This window comes from Chinchilla lanigera, unplaced genomic scaffold (assembly GCF_000276665.1).
Source record: "Chinchilla lanigera isolate Chin_1 unplaced genomic scaffold, ChiLan1.0 scaffold00010, whole genome shotgun sequence".
NCBI classification, from domain to species: Eukaryota; Metazoa; Chordata; class Mammalia; order Rodentia; family Chinchillidae; genus Chinchilla; species Chinchilla lanigera.
The window spans coordinates 244,240-264,699 of NW_004955411.1; the positions used below are offsets into that span (position 1 = coordinate 244,240).

The 20,460-nt window shown below is 37.5% G+C and overlaps 1 protein-coding gene across 3 annotated transcripts in view; it reads left to right on the forward strand.

The window, feature by feature from the left end:
* The window catches only part of Col21a1 (collagen, type XXI, alpha 1), a 192,346-nt gene extending 176,064 nt beyond the window's left edge, over window positions 1-16,282 (forward strand). For all 3 annotated transcript variants that reach the window (XM_005377582.2, XM_005377584.2, XM_005377583.1), the window contains exons 22-30: window positions 163-234; window positions 4,710-4,745; window positions 7,177-7,221; window positions 10,414-10,446; window positions 11,057-11,203; window positions 11,293-11,347; window positions 11,774-11,974; window positions 13,161-13,238; window positions 14,758-16,282. In XM_005377582.2, coding sequence (XP_005377639.1) covers window positions 163-234; window positions 4,710-4,745; window positions 7,177-7,221; window positions 10,414-10,446; window positions 11,057-11,203; window positions 11,293-11,347; window positions 11,774-11,974; window positions 13,161-13,238; window positions 14,758-14,945 — 855 coding nt within the window. In that variant the 3' untranslated portion in view covers window positions 14,946-16,282. The remainder of the gene's footprint in view (window positions 1-162; window positions 235-4,709; window positions 4,746-7,176; window positions 7,222-10,413; window positions 10,447-11,056; window positions 11,204-11,292; window positions 11,348-11,773; window positions 11,975-13,160; window positions 13,239-14,757) is intronic.
* Window positions 16,283-20,460: the final 4,178 nt, after the last annotated feature.

A 20,460-nucleotide genomic window follows, 5' to 3' on the forward strand; every position in this document is an offset into this window, starting at 1 on the left:
ATTCTAATAAACTTTTCATTGTTTATAATTTTTATGGTTATAACTCTAAATGCCAATCATATTTTAACCATGTTTTTATATTTGAGATATTAAGTAAAGAAAAAAACAGCGTTTTCAGCAGCAGTAGGTTGGTGTTCTCTTCAGAATTTCTGTGCTCCCCAGGGAGAACCAGGATCAAGGGGTCTTCCAGGAGAACCGGGGTACATGGGCCTCCCTGGGACTCAAGGGACAAAGGTATGCACTGTTCAGCAGATATGTCACTTTTAATCAGACATAGTGTGTGCATTTTCCTCTTATGGCATTAGCATACTAGGAGCAGTTGTATTTGTGATGATATGCCACCTTCTGGACTTGGTGAACGTGTGCTGTGTTCAGCCCTGTGATGGTGGCTGTGGAATCTTTTGTATCTTTGTGCAGGAGCTGTCTCCTAGGTGAAGACCTCAGAAGAAGCATGCATGCAGATCAGAGAATATATAACATACAATTAAGTAATATTTTGTAAACCCAATCATTGTGAAGTCAAGTCAAATGAGCCAAGATTTGTTTTTATTTGATATCGGGCAATCTTACCAAATATGAATACCACATGTTACTATAACTGGGACACAACCTGAAACAATAAAAATTACATGCAGAATTCTTGACCATGGAGTTCCTATTTATGAGGCAACTATATTTCACAGATATTCAATGAAAATTGTTATAAGCAGTTTAAAATACAAACATGTACGCTCATTTAAAATTTTGTGGTTTTGACAGTAGCACTGCGTACCTCACAGAACCTTGTTTTGGCCAAGTGCAGGAACCGTGAGCTGTACCTTTGTAGATACTATTAGATATTTACCGGTATTTAGAAACAGACGATGTCCTTTTGCTAAAAGAGTCCATGCCACTGCAGACACACACACTTCAGACTAACAGTGATCATCTGGCTGTTACTCTGGAAAGGGTATAAACTGTTATGTCTCCATCTCCATTTTCCTTACTGGCTCGGATGTCTGTCATTTCATCATTCTGTCCCCATGTATTATCTGTTTGCCCTCTAGACTGTGACACACTGTGTGATTCTTTTTGAAAAGCTCATTATTACCCATGCATGTGTGCAGTACACAATAACCACACTCACTGGGGGACCTGGTGCATGGGCAGAACCCAATCCAGTTCTGATTTTTACCCTCGCCCCCTCCTTCCCGCTCCCTCCCCCGCCCTCCCATTCCCTCCCACTACTCCTTCCCCTTCCTCCCCCTCCCTCCATGTCTTGGTCTGTTTCCCTTTTACAAAAGATCGACCTGCCTGTTTACTGCCATCTTTTGTTTTGCTCCTTACTTGTTTTGGGTATGATTCCTGACCTTTCAGTGTTTCTTGATAAGCAGGAAGCAGCACTTGCTCAGACAAGCATGACTCTTCAAAGCAGAGTTGAATTTTAGTCTTAGAGAATGTTGGGGAAATCTACTGTGGAAATACGACTGGGATGAAGAGAATTTTCTTATTCAAAAACGTGTCATTTAAAGCAAACTTGAAGCAAACATGAAATTTCACTCTGATTAAATGGCATGGTGGGGAGGAAAGGGAATGTGGAAACAGCATTCAGCCCAGCCTTGGGCCGGTGCCTACCTTTCCTGACCAGCAGCTCCGTACCTATGAAAATGAGGGTGTTACCGCAGTGGGTCTCTTATTTCTCTTCCAGTTGGGAAATTCTTCAAAACTTATTATGGAACATGAGTTTTCCTTCAAAAACCCATTTTTAAGCACACATTCTCTAAAATATCATTTAAACAATATTGTGTTTTACTTTGTCATTGTTTCCTCTAAACTTGTAGCTAGTATTAGCTTAATGGGAGATTTTCGGTTTCCTTATGTACAACTGTGTTTGTCCAAACAAGCCCTCTTTTGTTATTTTGTTTAACCTCAAATGGTGAACAATATAAAGGAGTGTTCTTCCTGGTAGCATAAGATTGGGGGAATTTGCTTTTGAATGTAGGAGCACAAGAGATTGTCCTTTTTTTTTCAAACAGGCATAAGAGGATTTATTAGGTGGAATTAAAAAGACACTGAAAGAAAATAGAGTATGGGTCCTTGAGAGAGATACAGTGTAGTCTGGAGCAGGAATATTTATGTATTTTTGGTAGTGGAAATCTGTAGAATTTATGAATCTATAGAAGGTTTTGCCTTGGTTTATAGGAAAAACATAATGGTTCACCCACAGGTAGAAAGATAATGGCTCATTTTACAGGAGAAAAGTGGGGTCCTGGTCTATTGTATCTGTTTGTTTCTTTTGTTTGTTTCTTTAAAATAGGTCATCTAAGATTATTTGCCTAAAGTACATATTTTGAAACTTTTGAATCTGTATCTTCATCTGAAGATCAGTTTTCTGCCTTTTACTTTGTTCAACTAAGCTAATTTATTGACCTATTGAAGGGATTTTGGGTGTGACAGGCCTGGAAGAAATGAAGCATAAACAATCCTAGGTAATACAGAGATGGACAAGCCTGGGCTACTTGTTGTGGCCTGAAGTGGCAGTCTTCTTGAAATTACAATTTATGAATTATCGTTTTCCTTGTCTCTTTTCTACCTGTCTTTATTTCTTCTATCCTACCTCAGCCCCTCTCCCAAGACTTTGATCTTTTATTCTTGAGGGAAGGCAGGAGCTGATGGTCCCTTTGCTTACTGTTGCTTCAGGCTCTAGGAGATGGGGAGAGGCTGCCCCTGCCGAAACCCAGGGGTCAGGAATCCGACTTTGATAGAAAGGAGACACAGCAAGATGGTTTTGTTGCTTGAGGAACCATCACCCTTTGATCTTATGAAAAATGGAGTTAGGACATTCGCAAGTCATTGCTGCTTAAGCTTCTCTTTATAACCATGTTGAATAAGCAGGGGTCAAAAATTAAAAGTAGAATATTGGCAAATAGTGGTTGAAGTCAGACAAAATTGTGCAGCATTTGACAGAAGACTTTTATCTTTAAAGATAACGTTTATTAACTTTTGAAGTTTTGGGGTTTTGTACTGGGAATTAAACTCAGGACCTTCTGCTCACCAGGTAGGCACTGTGCCACTGAGCTATATCCCCTACACAACTTTTGAAGTGTTTACTCAAGTACAATAGGTAAAGTTTAAGAGGATATCGACTTCCCTGTTTTGTTAATAAGAAATCCAATTTCCTTCTATTTTAATCATGTAAATCTTCGAAGAATACATTAAAGCAAGATATTTATGTTTCTATGTGACCAATGGGTCGTTAAAGTTCTTACCTAGGGTCTGGCTTCCATTCCATAGACTTGAAAACCTTTTGTAATGGCGAGCTTCAGATGGTATTCTTATATGAAGTCTGGGTTAGATAACAGATGACTACAACAGTAATAGCAGGATCTGAATACACCGAGAGAGACTGCAAGAGTCCCACTAGTGGGACTGGGAATTATGACTTCTTACACCTGTATATTAAGGGGTTATAAATACATCTAGAGACTGCCTGTGGAGTGAGTGCAGTCTTTGAATCCCCTTTTTATGTCTAGTCTAGTTCCCTCTGTTTTCATATTACTATTAATTACTCTGTTTTGGTTACATTTTCCTGCTGGTTGTTTAAGATTAATACAGGTCAGAGTCAGACCCGTATTAATCAAAATTTGTCTATCATCTGTCTATCTATCTCTCTATTTATCTGTCTATCTGTCATCTGTCAAGGATAGTTAGGGCCCTTTAGCTCCTCTAGTTTTTCTCCTACCAGTTATATCATGTTCCAGGATGGATGATACTCTTGCTTGACCATGTGGCTTTCCTTCAAAGTACGGAACAATCCCTCTTTAGTGACCCTCCTTTCTGCAAAATCACATTGGTTGATGTGTGTCTCTCACTGCTGAGACAAAATATCCAGAACCCAAAGTTAAAGGAGAAAAGCTTTATTTACTTCACAATTTGTAGAGGTTTAATTCCATAATCGGCTGGTTCTGAGGCAGAGTAGCACCTGGTGGACGGACGTTAGAGAGGAGAATCAGTTCATGCCATGCAGACAGGCCAGAGCAAGCAAGCAAGGGACTTTCAGTGCCTTTCTGCCCCTTCTGTCTTATCCAGGCTACTTAGGGCAGGCAGCACTTGCACCTTTAATCCTAGTGCCTTTGAACCCAGCATTGCACCATGAATCAATTCCAGGGTCATACACTCGGTCTGGAGAAAGCCCCACCCATGACTGCATGAAGTTTTGAAGGGACATCTATACACAAGCCATAACAGTTGACTCCTGTCCCCTGGAGTCCAAAAATCCCCCTGAGTGACTCAGTGAGTTGTAGGACCTTTTCAGAGGGATCCTGTTATACCCTGGATGACCATGGAGGGCAAGGGGTAAAAACTTGGCTATCCTTGTAGTGTTGTTATTTTCCTTAGCCTTGGTCTCCAAGCCTCAAGTGTTACACACCCAGAGGGTTGGTTACACCAGTCTTGAAGTGGGACCAGTAGGTCGTAATCCTGTCCTAATCTTTTCTGAATATTGGGCACTTAGAAATATAAAGTAGGACCAGATAGGAGCTGTTTTAGAATAGCATTATGACATATATGCTTCTATTCTCTGCCCAAATACTGTGTTAGAAGTCTATGTATAAAATCTGTGGAAATTGCATAACATCATTGCATATATTCTTTGCTGACAAAAACCATGGTTATTTGAAGGGATACTGAGTATACTATATTATGATACACATCTACTGTTTTTTTCCTAGGGGGATAAAGGAAATCAAGGGGGAAAAGGCATTCAGGTATGTTGTTTTTACTTTGGCATAACAATAAAATAAGGGCTTTGCTCTTTTAAATTCTTATTCTTATACAGATTTTCCAATTTCTTCCTATTTCATGGTCAACAATGATTGTTAAATCATATCTTTCTCCTTTTGCTACTAAGCTTTTAGGCAATATCAGATCTAACTTCAAAGTTCTTTACCATTTTATTGTCATAGAAAACTTGAGAACCAAATGGTTCAACAAAGTAAAGACATTAATTTTATTACATATTCCTCTTATCTATTTATATATTTACAATGTGTAAATTTATAACCACAATTTTAAATTGCTCTTGGTGAAAAGGTGATAAGAAACCATTCATACCAATTATAAAGCATATTCAATTTATTACATAGGGGAAGAATTGCACTAGAGAATTATATTACACTGAGGAAATCCTAGAATGGTTTAGAAAGGCATTGAGTTTTGGGAGTCTTAGCAACAAAGGCCAGTAAGAGAATCTTGCTACTGCTTTGGAGAACAAACATAGTTTCACTGAAGTTAATTTAAGCAGCTGTAGGATGGCTTTTTTTCTTTAATTGAATGCTGCCACTTGGATAGGAAATCATGAACTGAGTAACTTATATATTTACCTACAATAAATTATATCTATTGGTCTTTCAATCTTATAAGGTTTCAAATGTTAAACAATTCCCAACCATAAATCACAAATACAGTTTTCAGACATTATTTTACTGTGATTTTTTTTTTTCTTTTTTTTCTGGTACTGGGAATCGAACTCATGACCTCATGCTTGCCAGGCAGGCACTGTGCCACTGAGCTAAATCCCCAGCCCTTGGACAGTATTTTAATAATAGTTTTAGGATTATAAAACTCAGTTATACTGGCTGAGCTTTACTACTCAGAATAAACTTAAACTTCAGAGAAAAATACTTTGAAACATTTCATTAATATAAAATCTTGGAGATAAGGGAATGATTTAAAATTGAAGTAATAATAGTAAAAATCTGCTAAGTTTATAGTCTCAACAGTCTCTACTCATGAATCTTCCTCATGACATGTATGGCTTCCTTTAGAGTGCCATGATAAAATTCAGTTATGGATCAGATATTGTTTACTTAAAATCTTGAAGCAACAGTATAATACAGTTACTTTAAGTTAATCTTGACATTAGGAGCAAAGTAAATTTTTAGTACTTATGAGCTCCACACACCCATGTGTTCCAGTACCCATTTTGGTATTACATTTGGTTGCTTCAAATTTACTCAAATTCCACATTAAGCCTACATTAAGCTTTCCCCAAAAATTTTCCCCCCAAAATCCGCTTCCTGCTCATACATTCTTTACCACAGTAATTTGGTACTACCTCCCCTCCCACATTAGAAGTCATCCATTCAAACACCACGCGTCTTTCTCTCATCAGCATCTGGTCATTTAATCAGTTTTAAATATCTCACGGTCTTGGCTCCTTCTCCCTGTCCTCATTGACCCAGTCATTTTGCATTGGGAGTTTTAATTTCACGCAGTATTTTTTTAACTGACCTTCTTGAGTTCAGTCTACTTTCTTTCCCCCATACTTTTGCTAATATGTAGTGGCTGAGCCCTGCATCTGCCTAACAGTCCTTTAGGGCTGCTCATCATGTTCATGACCTTCCACCTCGTGAGGTGTCTCCTGGCTTGACTGACTGTTCTTCTTTAGTGTTATTTCCTGCTGTTCTCTCCACCGTTTTCTACTCTCGCTCAGCTGCTTTGACCAAAAGGAGTCACATGCCTTTGCGGTGCCTGAGCTCCCTGGCATGCTGTCCTTGCCTTTCTCTCAGTGGCCAGCGCTCAGTGGGCCTTCAAGCCATGCTCAAGGCCATCGTACCCCTTGCCCTCTCTGTCAGACACCCCTTCCTGTGTTCCAGCAGTATTCAGCCGGATGTTTAACTGTATATTGTACACCTGTCTGACACTATTTTTCTCATTTTTGATTTTAATGTTATCTTTACTGTCACAGAATAAGTAACTTAAAAGCAACAGTGATACCTTTCTCTGATTTAAAGATCTTCATTTGAGTGTTTTATTCCTAACAGTATCTTTAGTTCTAAAGAAAAATTTAAAAATTCAATACTGAACATAATTTATATCTTTTAAACTTTTAAAGTGTCCACATCTATTGTATTTTAAAACTGTTTTTATGCTACTCATATGGGCTGGGCAGATAGATCCAAAATTATTCACATGCTCCCCAAAGTCAGTAGTTGATACTTGTCTCTCTCTGACTGTAAGGTTAGATGGACTTGCTTGTTTTGTCTTCTCTGACTAACAAACTTTCTCATTTAATTTACACATTTGCATCACTGCTCTTGGAATACTCCTATGAGACTTCAAGGTAAAACATAATTTATATTGTGTATTATACTATATGTGTACAGATTAATCAATAATGTTTATTAAATTTTAAAGGGTCAAAAGGGAGAAACTGGAAGACAAGGAATTCCAGGGCAACAGGTATTTTTATTTTGCCTTTGATTAAAAAATAGTGAAATAATCATTTCTTTCATTCCATTGGACTGTGCTGACAGAAGGTTACTTTTAAATAAAAATATGTGGAGAAAAGGGTGGATATGTCACATATTTGTGACAATGCTAGGTGGTGGTAGTAATAATGGTTTTCTTTGTTTTATATTTCATTTTCCAATATTGATAATATTGGCAGCTCTGAGATTTGGTTTTCGGTACTTTCTTCTGGCCAAGGAAATAGAAGCAGAAACTCCGGCCATTTCTGTGAGGAGTCACTGGTCAGAGAAAGCTAGCAGCACATCTCCAAACCTGCGATTGATTTTTGTCTTGAAATGTGAACAGTTGGGACCACATATAGCAAAGGAATGTGCTTATTTCCCTCTAGTTTGTGTAGATATGTAGTTTACTACTCAAGAGAATTACAAAAGACGCTGTCCTGAGGGACTGTGTTGCAAAACAGATGCATAATCAGGTTGTTTTCTTCTCCCCTGACTAAACTGTCCTCTTCAATAATGTCTTAGAGAGATTGCCATATGGCATCTAAGTCCAGATCAAGCCGAAGGCACAGAGGTAACTAATGCCCATGTTTGCTATAGATTCACAGTGTTGAGCTCAGTCCAGCTTGGTCTGGACTGCAAGGGCAAGCTGTATATGCGAATTCTTCCTTGGGTGAACGTCTTGCTGAGTGTGGATGGGAAAGACTGAGCAATAGCCCAGCTCAGGGGATGAAACTGTGCAGCAGTGTCTCTAGGGAAAGACTTATCTTAGAAGACTGCATGATAGCGGGTAGGGCAGAGCGTTGAAAGCCAGTGACCCCAAGGGTTGTCTCTAACATAGAATGGAGGACAATTAAGGAAATGAGAATTTAAAAGCTAACAAGAAAATTGAATTGAATTTGATTTTGTGCAATCATGTTCAATAAAAAATGTTTTAAATGTTGTAGTCTTCTACTTGACTTAAACCCAATCAGTGACACAGCTGCCTCTGTCCTGTACTTCTCCCTGGCAAGACAAAATAATTCTGTTTTCTTAAATTAATCACATAATATCTTTAAATAGCTATTCTCACGGCACCTCCACCCCTTTTCCGTTCAGTCTCTGGGACTTGCACCAGACTCTCATAACAATAACTCTCTGCAAGGACATGTGCTTTGAATTTGAGTTCAGACTTAGCAAGCTCCCTGGCTTCAGGATGATTCTTCTTCCAAAGTCCCGTTAAAGTGTGTTTTTATTTTTTTCACTTCTCAAGAAAAACATCCTGCTCTCCTAAGATAGGATTTGAGTTCCTTGAAAAGCTTCTGCCCTGGGTTTGTCGCATGACACACTTCCCGCGGTCAGGACCTCGGCCTCAGCAGAGCACCAAGGGTCGGGGCCCAGGGGTTTGCAGCCAGCGTACTTGCCCCAGTCTCCTCAATGCGCCAGTTCCTGGGCTGGCGTCTGAGCACATGGCACAAGCTAAGGGCATGTTTTCTCAGCCTCATTTTGTGAATGGAGTCCACATGAATGTTTCTCTCAGGAAGTCATCTTAATGGATTCTCGGATGACAGATGTTTCCTGTTTCAGTTCTGATTCATTTCTCATCCTGAGAACTATTTTATCTTTCTTCTGGCGTTTGTTCCAATTGTAGATTTATGCCCAGTAATAATCACCTCTGCATTTCTTCAGAAATAAACCTTAATGTTTAAAGAATCACCTTACTAAGAGTGTTGAACTCACAACAGGTTGAGTATCACTTAGCTGAAATGTTTGTAACCCAATATGTTTCTGATTTCAGAGTTTTAAAAAGCTGGAATATTTATATATATATAGTATATATACACATATATTTGTATATGCATATCTATCTGTATCTATTTGTTCGAATAGGACTCAAGTACAAGCATGAAATTAATTTACATTTCATAACACAGATACAAAGTCTGGAGGCTTTATGTTGAGATAATTTACCTCCTACAGGGAAATAATAGTATAGACTATTTTAAGTAAATTTATTAAAAAAGAAACTTTTACATATAAGACTAAATGGGGAATTTTCCATTTATGTTCTCATGTTAACACTGAAAAGTTTCAGACTTTGGAACACTTCAGATTTCTAATTTTCAGATTAGAGATACTCAACCTATAATAGATTTTTATATGAAAGATAAATATTTAGTATATTTATGCTCTTGTCTTAATATCTACCTGTTTTTGACACTCAGTTTTCCTAATTATTCCTTTCCTTTGCTCAGTTTGGATATCCATGTTTAATGGACCTGAAAGTAGAAAGCTACACTCCAACTCAAATATAATCATGTGAAATGTTATATATTATACTTGGTGTTTAATTGCTTAATACCAATTTTTATTTTTAACATTGAATTATGGAACAAGCTTGGATGTGTTTCTTGGACTGCTATTGGGTGATTTTAGAGCCTAAGTGTACAATAAATTTCAAACATAGTAAAGTATAATTCCTTTTTTGAGAGTCTTTATAAATATACCTTTAAAAGGAATACAAGAAGTAGAGAAAAATAGATAACAAATAAGAGGGAAAAGTTTTCTATGACTCAGGTAGCTGAATCTAGCAATTAAAATGATGAGGAGCTTCAGGTAGGTACCCTCTAGTGTTTATATCACTGGGTAAAATACCATATTTTACATAATAGTGCTTCTCTAATCTCTTAATTACAGCAATGAGTGGTTTGCCCACAGGAAAATTAGACATATTCTCTCTAATTAATCACTTTTACTTTACTTTATAAACAGTGTTCAATCAAAATTTAATTTTGGTCCATGAAATTGGGAAAATATTACTGCTTGTTTTAATCATAGAATAAACAAAGGTAAATATACCTTACACTTAGTCTATTTTTTTCTTAAGAAAAATATATTTTAAGTCCAGTATAATCACACTAACAACATGATTTGACCAGCAACACAGAAAAATTTTATTTGACGATAAGACAGTTACACAAGTTGAAATATTACCTGGATACCATAATATTTTGGCATTAGCTTTCTTTAAAACAGCTAAAAAAAGGCTTCTTAAACGTGTATTTCTGATTCAAATTCTATCAGTAATTACTAAACTGGAGGTTAGAGTTTGAATTCAAGTTAAATATGTGATAAAAGCTGCTTGCCACATTATTAAGACTGCAGCTCACATATTTATTATATGTTTTTCTCTTGTGTTTCAAAGGGAATTCAAGGCCATCAGGGTGCAAAAGGAGAGGTATGCTTCTTCACGTATGACCCCCTTGCGCAGTGCCAATTGCGTCAGCATTCAATACTGTATAAATGTAACTTTTGATGTTCTAAAGAGGAAATGTCTTTTCTGTTCTTCAGGAGGAGTATTACTTAGAGATTGTTAGTGATACTAATTAGTGATTTTTAAAATATGAATATTTACATTTAGCTGGATATGACATGTTTATTTGCTAGTGTTATGTGTTCTTCTCTGCCGAGAGCTGCATTTTTCTGCATATTTTTCTGAAAGAATGTTTCAAATGGCTATGCTGTGTGTCCCACTAGAACACAAGCTGCTTGGAAGCAGGACAACAGGGTGTCACTAGTGTATCTGAAGCGCTGCGCTTACGGCTTTTGCAACACGCCCAGTCAGTTGTAGATGTCCGTAGGGCTGGCTGGCTGGGGAGATGGATAAATGACAGCTGAGATGAGAGGAAATTTCCTTCCAGGTCAATGATGGACTTTCTTGTTTATTCCTATATTACTTGTACACACATAGGTATATATTTTTAGTCATATTCGTAAAGACTTTTAAGGTATGATTGTACCTTCTGAAATGTTTAAATAGAACCTGTAAAGATATATTCTGCCTTTAGAGAGGTGAGAAAGGAGAACCTGGTGTTAGAGGTGCCCCTGGCCCGAAAGGAGAGTCTGGAATGGATGGCATCGTGGGGCCGACTGGTCCCCGGGGGCTGCCCGGGGCAGCCGGTCCCCCGGGACCTCCAGGACTGGATGGGAAGCCCGTATGTACTCTGCTGCCTTTGCTATTTCTATATTTCACTTGCCTTTTGCTCTGTTTCTACACATAATAACCCCTCATAATTTGATACAGGGCAGAGAATTTTCAGAACAGTTTATTCGGCAAGTTTGCACTGATGTACTAAGAAGTAAGTATCAAGCACAGAGCTTTTCATAACCTTTTCAAAGTATAAAAGTCATACTGATTCTTGGTAGAAAGCATAGAAGATACATTATAAGTCACTCTCTGGGTTTTTTGATAAACATTTTATAAATTAGTTGTTAATTAAGATTTTGTAATATAACTCAGAATTTAATTCATGAATATAGATTTCTATAATTTATCAATTTTTTTCAGGGATATTTTTATTTTCTCCAAGTAATTGCTGTAATAAAATTATTGCATAGAGCAATGACTATTTTGCATATGCCTAGAAATAAAATTATTGGCCAGGAGATATGCATGTATGTAGTAATCATAGATTTTTTTCAGTATGTTTAAAAAGTGATGAGACATATTGTTAACTATGCCTTACCACTGAACCGTAAAGAAGGAGGTTTCTTTGTTATTTAAGCCCAGCTACCAGTCTTTCTTCAGAGTGAGAGAATTCAGAATTGTGCTCATTGCCAGCTGCAACGTGGGCCCCCTGGTGTTCCTGGGCCACCTGGTCCCATGGGTGCAGAAGGTCCCCGCGGATTTCCTGGTTTCCCAGGAAGAGATGGTGTTCCTGGATTAATGGGTACTCCTGGACGTCCAGGTGCCAGAGGATTAAAAGGTAGTCAGTGTGTGTCTTAGTTACTTTTCTCTCGTTGCTGAGACAAAATACCCAACACCCAAAGTTAAAGGGACAAAAAGGTTTATTTAACTCACAGTCTGTAGAGGTTTCAGTCCATAATCACCTGGCTCCAAGGCAGGGTGGCATGGCAGAGGGGCAACAGTTCATGGTGGGAGAAGGCAGAAAAAGCAACAAGAGAGAATGAGACGGGCTTCTTTTGGTCCCTTACACTATATCCAGTCTACCGAGATGAGGGGGGTGCCAATCCAATTAGTGGACTGATCCAGCAGTCGCTCACCCTTAATCCCAGTATTACACTATGAATCAGTCACACACTGCAGATACAGCTACCTCTGAAACAGCCCCACTTAAAACTGCATGAGACTTTGGGGGGCATACAGACACAAGCCATAGCCATGTGTTTGAATAAGCAAGTTAACAAAATGACACTTTTTGTAGTCACACCCTAAATTCATTTAGAAGCAAAAGTTCATCTTTGTTTTCATGACAAAGAATGATTTTTGTAAATCCTTTTCCTTTAAGTACTTTATTAACTGAGTTAAAAAACAATTACTCTGTTTTCTTGAAGTAATATTTTCAAACAGAGGTTAAATGAGTATGTAAAGTTACAGAAGTTGACAATACATTCAGGAGTTTTATTTGAGTCCAAAAAGGTCTTTATATAGAAAATCATAGACACTGTTTTCTCTCATTCCATTTTGATAACTTTCTGCCATGTCACCTTATTCAAAATTGTCTTTATTTCAGCAAAAATTGTTTTGTAACCAAACTTCCTAATAGGCTGTAATCACTTGACTTTGCCCTTAAGTTTTTCTGTAAAATGTCACTTGAAAATTCTTCCTTTTTAAATACTATATAAACTATTCAGATGTTTCATGAGAATAATTAAAAAACAAGCATAATTACCAAAAAGACCAATAATATGTAACCATTGTCTTTTTAAATATTTAATTCAATTAAGTCTTTCTTTGAGAGACCCCTGATGCATTTAGAAATTTTTGCTCAAAAATTCTCTTTCTCATCATTATTTAAAAAGCTGATGATCAGTGACTTTTTAAACATATTTATTTTTCTTTCAATGTTTCTATTAACAACTTTGCAACCATGTAGGATCCAGAGATTTTCACAGCAAAGTCAGTTTACTCAAATATTTGATACTCTGCAGGCCTACCAGGAAAAAATGGGGCAAAGGGGAGCCAAGGGTTCGGGCACCCTGGAGAACAAGGTCCTCCCGGGCCCCCAGGTAAGCGTTGCTGTTCGTGTTATGGTCATCTCCCCTACGTTGCCCAGGGTGCTCTTGAACTCCCAGGTCAAGCAATCCTGCGTCAGCTCCCGAGCAGCTGGGACTACATGTGCACACCAACCTGTCTGACTTGCTGTACATTTTGCTTTAGGCAAAATCTTTAAAAATCTATGTGAAATACTTTAAAAGCAAGACATTTGCTTCCCTTTTGAGTGATGCAGATTTAAAATATTGAGGCTTAGCTACTGTAGTTTTTCTCACATTGTATCCATGCATTGGTTAGGGTGCTCCTCTGCTTGTCTTTCCGTCTAATGTCTAGCTCTGTGATGGTCTGGAGGGGTTTTAGTCATCCCTGTCTATCTAGAGTATAACTGCTTAACTTTTGTGATTCTTGGAGAAGCAGAAAGTGCTTTCCTCCAAGGGTCACAATGTGGGAATAATGGAAAATCTTAAGTACCTTCTGCTGTGCAGCATTCATTTTGCTGCGACTCAGTTTCCTTGTGTGTAAAATGATGATGGTAATAGCGTGGTTCATGCTATTATTGACAGAGATGCAATCATAGTCGTGTTTTCAGTAATTATTTGCTATTATTACTTTAGCTAATTTATTAAGCTTTGAGTGGATCAAACGATTTAATGCTGTTTATCTCAGACATTTAAAACAATACCTACTGGGGCTGGGGTTACAGCTCAGTGGCATAAGTGCCTGCCTGGCAAGCACAAGGTCGTGAGTTTGATCCCTGGTACCACAAAGAAAAGAAAAAAAAAAATGAAAAAAACAATACTTACAATCATACTTTAGTGCTAAATAAATATTTACTAGTGGGAAATAGGAATATTAATAGTAGGGAATATTAGGAAATGCCCCAAATTATTCTGCCTTGTCCTTAAACCTGAATATTTTGTTTTTGTTTGAATCATGAATTTTTAAATTTTAGGATTATCATCCTAAATTAAGTTACCTTCCCTTGAGCATGTTAATTAAACTAACTAGGTTACAGTTCATGAAGTACTGCTTTAAACCTATATTGATGTCTATTGTAATAATGACAATGTATGTAGATATAAAATATAAGTAATATATACATAAAATGAAAATAATCATTTTTACTGCAAATATGGCACAAAATGAGCTCATTAGAGCTTTGGATTACCTTTTATGATGTGCTAATTTAATGTAATATTGGAAAAAGTTAGGCTGAAGGAGAGATAAGTTAGGAAAACCCACCACTGGAATATTAAAATGTTAGCTCAGCTTAGTGGTATCATGACTGTTATATTAATAAGCTTAGCTTGTTCTTAAAAAAAAAATAAGCTTAGCTTGTTCTTAAAAAAAACTGTTGATTACTTTTTGTGGTTCTTTTCAGGAAAGTATGTAGAATTAGCAAGAGAAATACTGCAAATGAGTAAAATGTTCAAGAGGGGATTTTTTCAGGTTGAATTTGTTGCAGAAACAGCTGTTTGACCATCAGTGAGCAAATTCTCCGCTCACACACTGTTAACGTTTGTCCTGCCTCAGGTCCAGAGGGTCCGCCCGGAACAAGCAAAGAAGGTCCACCGGGAGACCCGGGTATCCCCGGCAAAGATGGGGATCACGGGAAGCCTGGGCTCCAGGGCCAGCCAGGCCCCCCTGGTGTCTGTGACCCAGCTCTGTGTTTCAGTGTCATTGTTGGAAGGGATCCATTCAGAAAAGGACCGAACTATTAGTGTCTGTTGCCTTCCTCAGCAGCCTAGGCATGGTGCTTTTCCTCGTGGCCTTTTGCATCTCAGGAAGACATGTGACAGTAATCCCTTGAAAAAAACTGAAGTACCTCTGTGTTTTTACTTTTTTCCATAAGGAAAAATCTATAAAAGGTCACATATACTGCTTTTAAAGGCTCCTCAATAATTTGGAGCTTTGAGATTAGTAGCATTAATTAAGTCTCAAGGGTTTCTTGTTAACTCCATTCATCTTAATCCAAGTTGAATATAAAAATCCACCTTTGCCTGTTAGTTGATTTTAGTCACTGTGAAATACTTCACATCCAGTCTCCACATAGTAGAGATTTGACTTCAAGTTCATATTTGTATGTATTTTGTGTTTCCTATTTCATAATGTCTGCATTGGCCATAAAGTATATCTGGTCATTGAACTAAAATTCAGCTGGGATAGATGGGAACGTGGGCCTCTAGATCTGTTAGTGCTACAGCTACAGATTCAACCAACTGCTGATTAATTTTTTTTTTAAAGTTGTGTCCATCCTGAACATGTACAGACTTTTCCCTGAGTATTATTCCCTAAGCAATACAGTGTAACTATTTACATGCCTTTTACATTGTCTTAGGTAATATAAGTACTCTAGAGATGATTGTTTAAAGTATATGGGAAGATGCCAGTCTAGACGAGGGAATTAAACATCTGCAGATTCACTTTTCCTGAGGTGGGGGACAGGTCCTGAACAGCCGCCGTGACCCTGGGAGACGCCTGTGCCTCTGGAGAATTGTTCACTCAGTGTCTATGACTTTGGCTGCAGTTAGTGGACTGCTTCTGCTGAGTGTCTTCAGAATCACCTCTGAATAAGATTAGTGTTTTTTCATCTGAAACTCTAAAATGATGATTATGGTAAGAAAGAGTATTCATTACATTGAAGATGATCAAAATTATCTAACATTAAAAATGTTTTAGAAAAATCTTTTAATTTATAATGTATTCCAAAAATGTATGTTCAGAAGTACTAAAAAGGCTTTATATTTGCTAATGGTTGGAATGTTCGCTGTATGTCATCATTTCCATTTCACTTATTATATGTGTATGGTCATGTATGTTATATTCTAATTGTAGCAAAGCTAATGGCAATAAATGCTATAATTGAAAGAAATGGTCATCTCACAAATCTTAGTATGTTTTGCATCTTTAATGGACTAAAATATTATGAACAGATTTTGTGTACTGTACTTAACACTTTTGTAGGGAACAGAATTTGAGATATTTTGTCTTTGTCACGTGTAAGATTTTGTTACGAAGCTTGTTATTCAGAGAACAATAAAGTTTTGTGTGAACCTGATTGTCGTCTTTCTTCATGTTTAATTTTAAAGGATGGTTGAATACATTATCCATATCATGTTGTCATTTACTCAATAGTTATAATCTGTTAGCTTGTCTCCCTGTTCTTAAATGATTGGCTCATCTGAAACAAGAACTTGCAAGTTGGGCTGGTGTGCTGCTCCCGTGAGCAGGTGTAGCACCTGCTTTCACCTTCTGCCACCTGGTGAGGTCTTTGAGGAGACTGAGGTCCATGGAGGTTAGTAGCTGAGTAAGCATAAAGTTTGTTTTCATGTTCAGCTCCAGCAAAGGGCCTTTTTCGTGGGCAGGCCCAGCAATCCTTCTATGCCTGTTCTAATTAGGGCATTTCTTCTAAGACCTTGTAATCAAGCAAAACGTCATAGTTGTCAATATTCCTTCACTGATCCATCCAGCATTTATTAATCGCTGTTAAGTGCCAGGGATGCAGTGGCAGGAGGATTCAAATATGGCCCAAGGGAACTCGTGTCTAGTGAAACACAGGTCAGAAAACAGGTGATTCAAATACATTCAAAGCAAGAAATGCTATAGAAATCTATAAGATGATGTCATGGACAAAACTGTGTATTCTCCCAAATCCATATGTTGAAGTTCCACCCCACCAATGTACTTATATTTGGAGACAGGAATTTTAGGGTATAGATGAAATAAGATCATGAGGGTGGATCCTAATCAGATAGGACAGGACTTGTGACTTTGTAAGGGGACGAGCTTACCCTCCCTCCCTGTCTCGCCTCTCCTCTCCACAGAAAGGCGGAGGGCTTCCTGTGGAACCCAACGTGCTGCCACCCTAATTTCAAACCTCCAGCCTCCAGAACTGCAAAAATAAAGTTCTGTTTCTTGTGTCACTTTGTAGTATTTTGTTATGGTGGTCCAAGCTGACTAAAGCAAGTGACATTAGTGAAACATTAAAGGAGTATATCATGTAAACACTGGAAAAATGAAGAGGCTGGAGGCTTAGGAAAAGCATGGAAAATTCTGAGAACAATAAAATCTTTCACTATCTGCTTTTAAAAATTAGTGCCTCAAGATGAAATATTTTGGTAATTTACCATGACATGTGTTACGTTCCAACATAGTTTTGCCTTGGACACATTTGAGAATCACCCAAAATACATCAATTTTTAAGAATGAATAAGGAAGTGATTTTCCCTGAAAGTATGTGTTTGCACCATGACTGACTTAGCACAATGTTAAGTGTAGGCCGTGTTACATGTAGTCACCAAGAATGTGACTTGTGTAATGGGCTGCATCCAAATTCCTATTTTCTGTTTCTAGCACAGTCTTCAGAAAGTCTGTTTCCTGCATTGCGCTTAAATTTCTTGGTATGTCCGATGGAGGATATTAGTGGTACTTAGCTCATAGCAGGACAAGGATTGAATGAGATAAATTCATCAGTGAAATAAAGTCATAAAATTAACTAAAACCACATAGACAATGAACAGTCTGTTAATTATGGGAATAAAACATTAAAAAAACTTAAAGATTTAATTTATATGTGTGTACCTGACACTGGATAAAGTTAATCTGATTCATTGCTTTCAGAACAAAATTCTCAGTCTTATGGGTAAAAATAACTTTAGGTTATTACCGTCTTTGCCAGATTTTGACCATCTCAGTCTAAAGTGTAAAAAGAGGGACAATTTGGAAAAAGCAAAACAAAAACTTTGGAGTTTATAGTCTTGGGTTACTGTATTTTGTCCCTGATATTTTGAACTGCCCTGGGACTGAATCATAAAGAGATTTTCAATTGAAATGGAGCTGGACCCACTCTATGGTCTCCAGTAGGGGGCAGCAAAATACACAAATGGATTCTCTGACACAGTTATTACTATATTATCTTTTCTCATTACAGTAATCATATAAGCTATCACTATATATTTTTAGACTGGCTATTTTCTCATTTTTGTAAGTATTTTTAGGTTTATTTCTTTAAAATATAATTATCCCAAGGATTAAGACATTGTTTACATAAGTTGAATACCTAAATCATAATTGATGAAGTTATTTATATACTGATGATCTGCCTATCCACTTTACCTTGTATGATTCCATTTATTAAAATGCTCTAGTGAGGATCTCTGATTAACCCATCTGGTTGATAAATTGATTATCAAAGGGAATGTTCAAAAGTCACTCCTAGAAATTCTAACTATAGTGAGATGTGGCCCATTGGAAGGATTTTGCTTGTGTCATATCTGCAGGAAGCAGAAGGCTATCCTTGCCATTTCTAGACATCGAAATGGATAGTCAGATACACCACCATAATCCTTGTACAGCAGGTTGTATCAGTGTATCAAAGGCTTAGCAGTTCTGTGCCCATGGCACTGAGACCTTGTCTTTGTGGACTGGAGCAGAGCGGGGAGCATAAGCAGAACATGAAATTCTTTTCAGAAATCAACCCATCCATTAGGTAAACTGGGCTGCAGAGAGTTCTCTTTGGAATGCTTTAAGAAAATTTTATCTTAAAAGTTCCATGGAAATTTTCTTTTTTTGCCTCAAATAACATATTTGAAGTAAGGAACATTACTGTAATTAGTAAATTATTCCATGGTTATGCTTCCTGCAAAGAAGATTTTCAGAAAGGAATTTTGAATTTATTTCAAAGGTCCTATACTGATTTTTAAAAATAAAATCACAAAAGTAGACCAGTAAAGGACTGTTCTAACTAAGGCGAGAACTGAGTGATCGAGTGCCTTTCCACCATGTCCCTGGTTCAGTCCCCATTTCAAAATATTAAAAATCAAACTGGAAAGTGTCTATTGCTCCTATTGACATTCAGAGTACAAGTAATTATGACATACCTCATTCTGACTAATAATAAAGTGAAAAAGTCCTGTGACACATGACCTTGGATGAATTTGTAACTTTCCTGCTGTTTGTTTTTAACAAAATTTTTAAATAACAAACATTTTTGTGTTTAAGTTACTCTGCTTTTCAACCCTATCCATACAGTAAAACCTCCTAGGTGCTGCTACAGAAACAGATGACACAACGGCTGTTAGAGGGCAGGGAGGGAGGCGTGGGAGGGAGGAGCGTGGGGGAAGTTAAGTCTGCTTGCGTGAATGTGCCACAGCAAGGCCCACAGTACTTTATCGGTAATATTTAAAAATTAAGCCCCCAAAAGTTTCATGGCCATTGTCCTCACCATTCTGTTTTTATTACAAAGGGGAATAAATTTTTCTGGTTCATCCAGAATACTCTATTGACTTATTTTTTTTCAGAAATGCTTTCAAGTGTACAGCAATGTGAGAAAATTAAATATTCATATGCTTGATTTTAAAAATAGTTGACCTTTATAAATCTGAGAGACCATCATTCTACTTCTATATTTTTATGACAACCACATTCTCATTTTCTTCATTTTGTGAAGACTGACCACATAAAAACATACATTATTATGTAATATCTCTTACATAATAAAATAAATGTTCTAAGTTTTTTCTAATTTCCCTTACTTGAGCCGTCGAGGCACTGATGTGTAATCAGCTTACCTTCCCCTGACCTTTCCCTGAGACAGCTCCAGTTTGGAGCCAGAGATCATAGCTCCACGGGAGTGAAAGTCATTTTGTATTTTCAGATTTTAGAAAGTTAATGGTGGGGGTAGTGTGGATGAGAAAAGGGCTGATAGAAAAAAAGATGTAACACACTGTTAATATTTAGTGAGGAAATAACATGAGATTTGGATTTTAGACAGAAGATCAATTCAGTTGCAGAGACAATAGGTGAAAGCAAGCCAAGAGTGGAAATGCAGAAGATAATTAAACGTCGTTACCTCAGCACTGAAGTTAGTGGTGAAAACACTACAGCCAAGGAGAGAAACCAAGCACAGGGACAAGAGAGCATTCGTTTATTAGTTCCACTGGATCAGGGACAACTTTCAGGATGTGCCCCAAATTTAACTCCTCAATGACTCATGAATGAAGGTAAATGGTCATGAAGGTAAAGTTTCCTGTTATATGGTGTGAAATAAATATCTGAACAAAATTTTTGAGACTTTACACCTGGTTGTTGGACTTAGTGAAGGCTTTTCACAGGTCTCAGGCTCCATCTTTTAGGGGCTTCTCTAGAGAATGTTGGCAGGGTCAGACTGAGTATCTTGATCTGAAATGTAAATGGGAAAGAATCCACTTCAGGCTTCAGTTAAGGCAAAGCATGCTG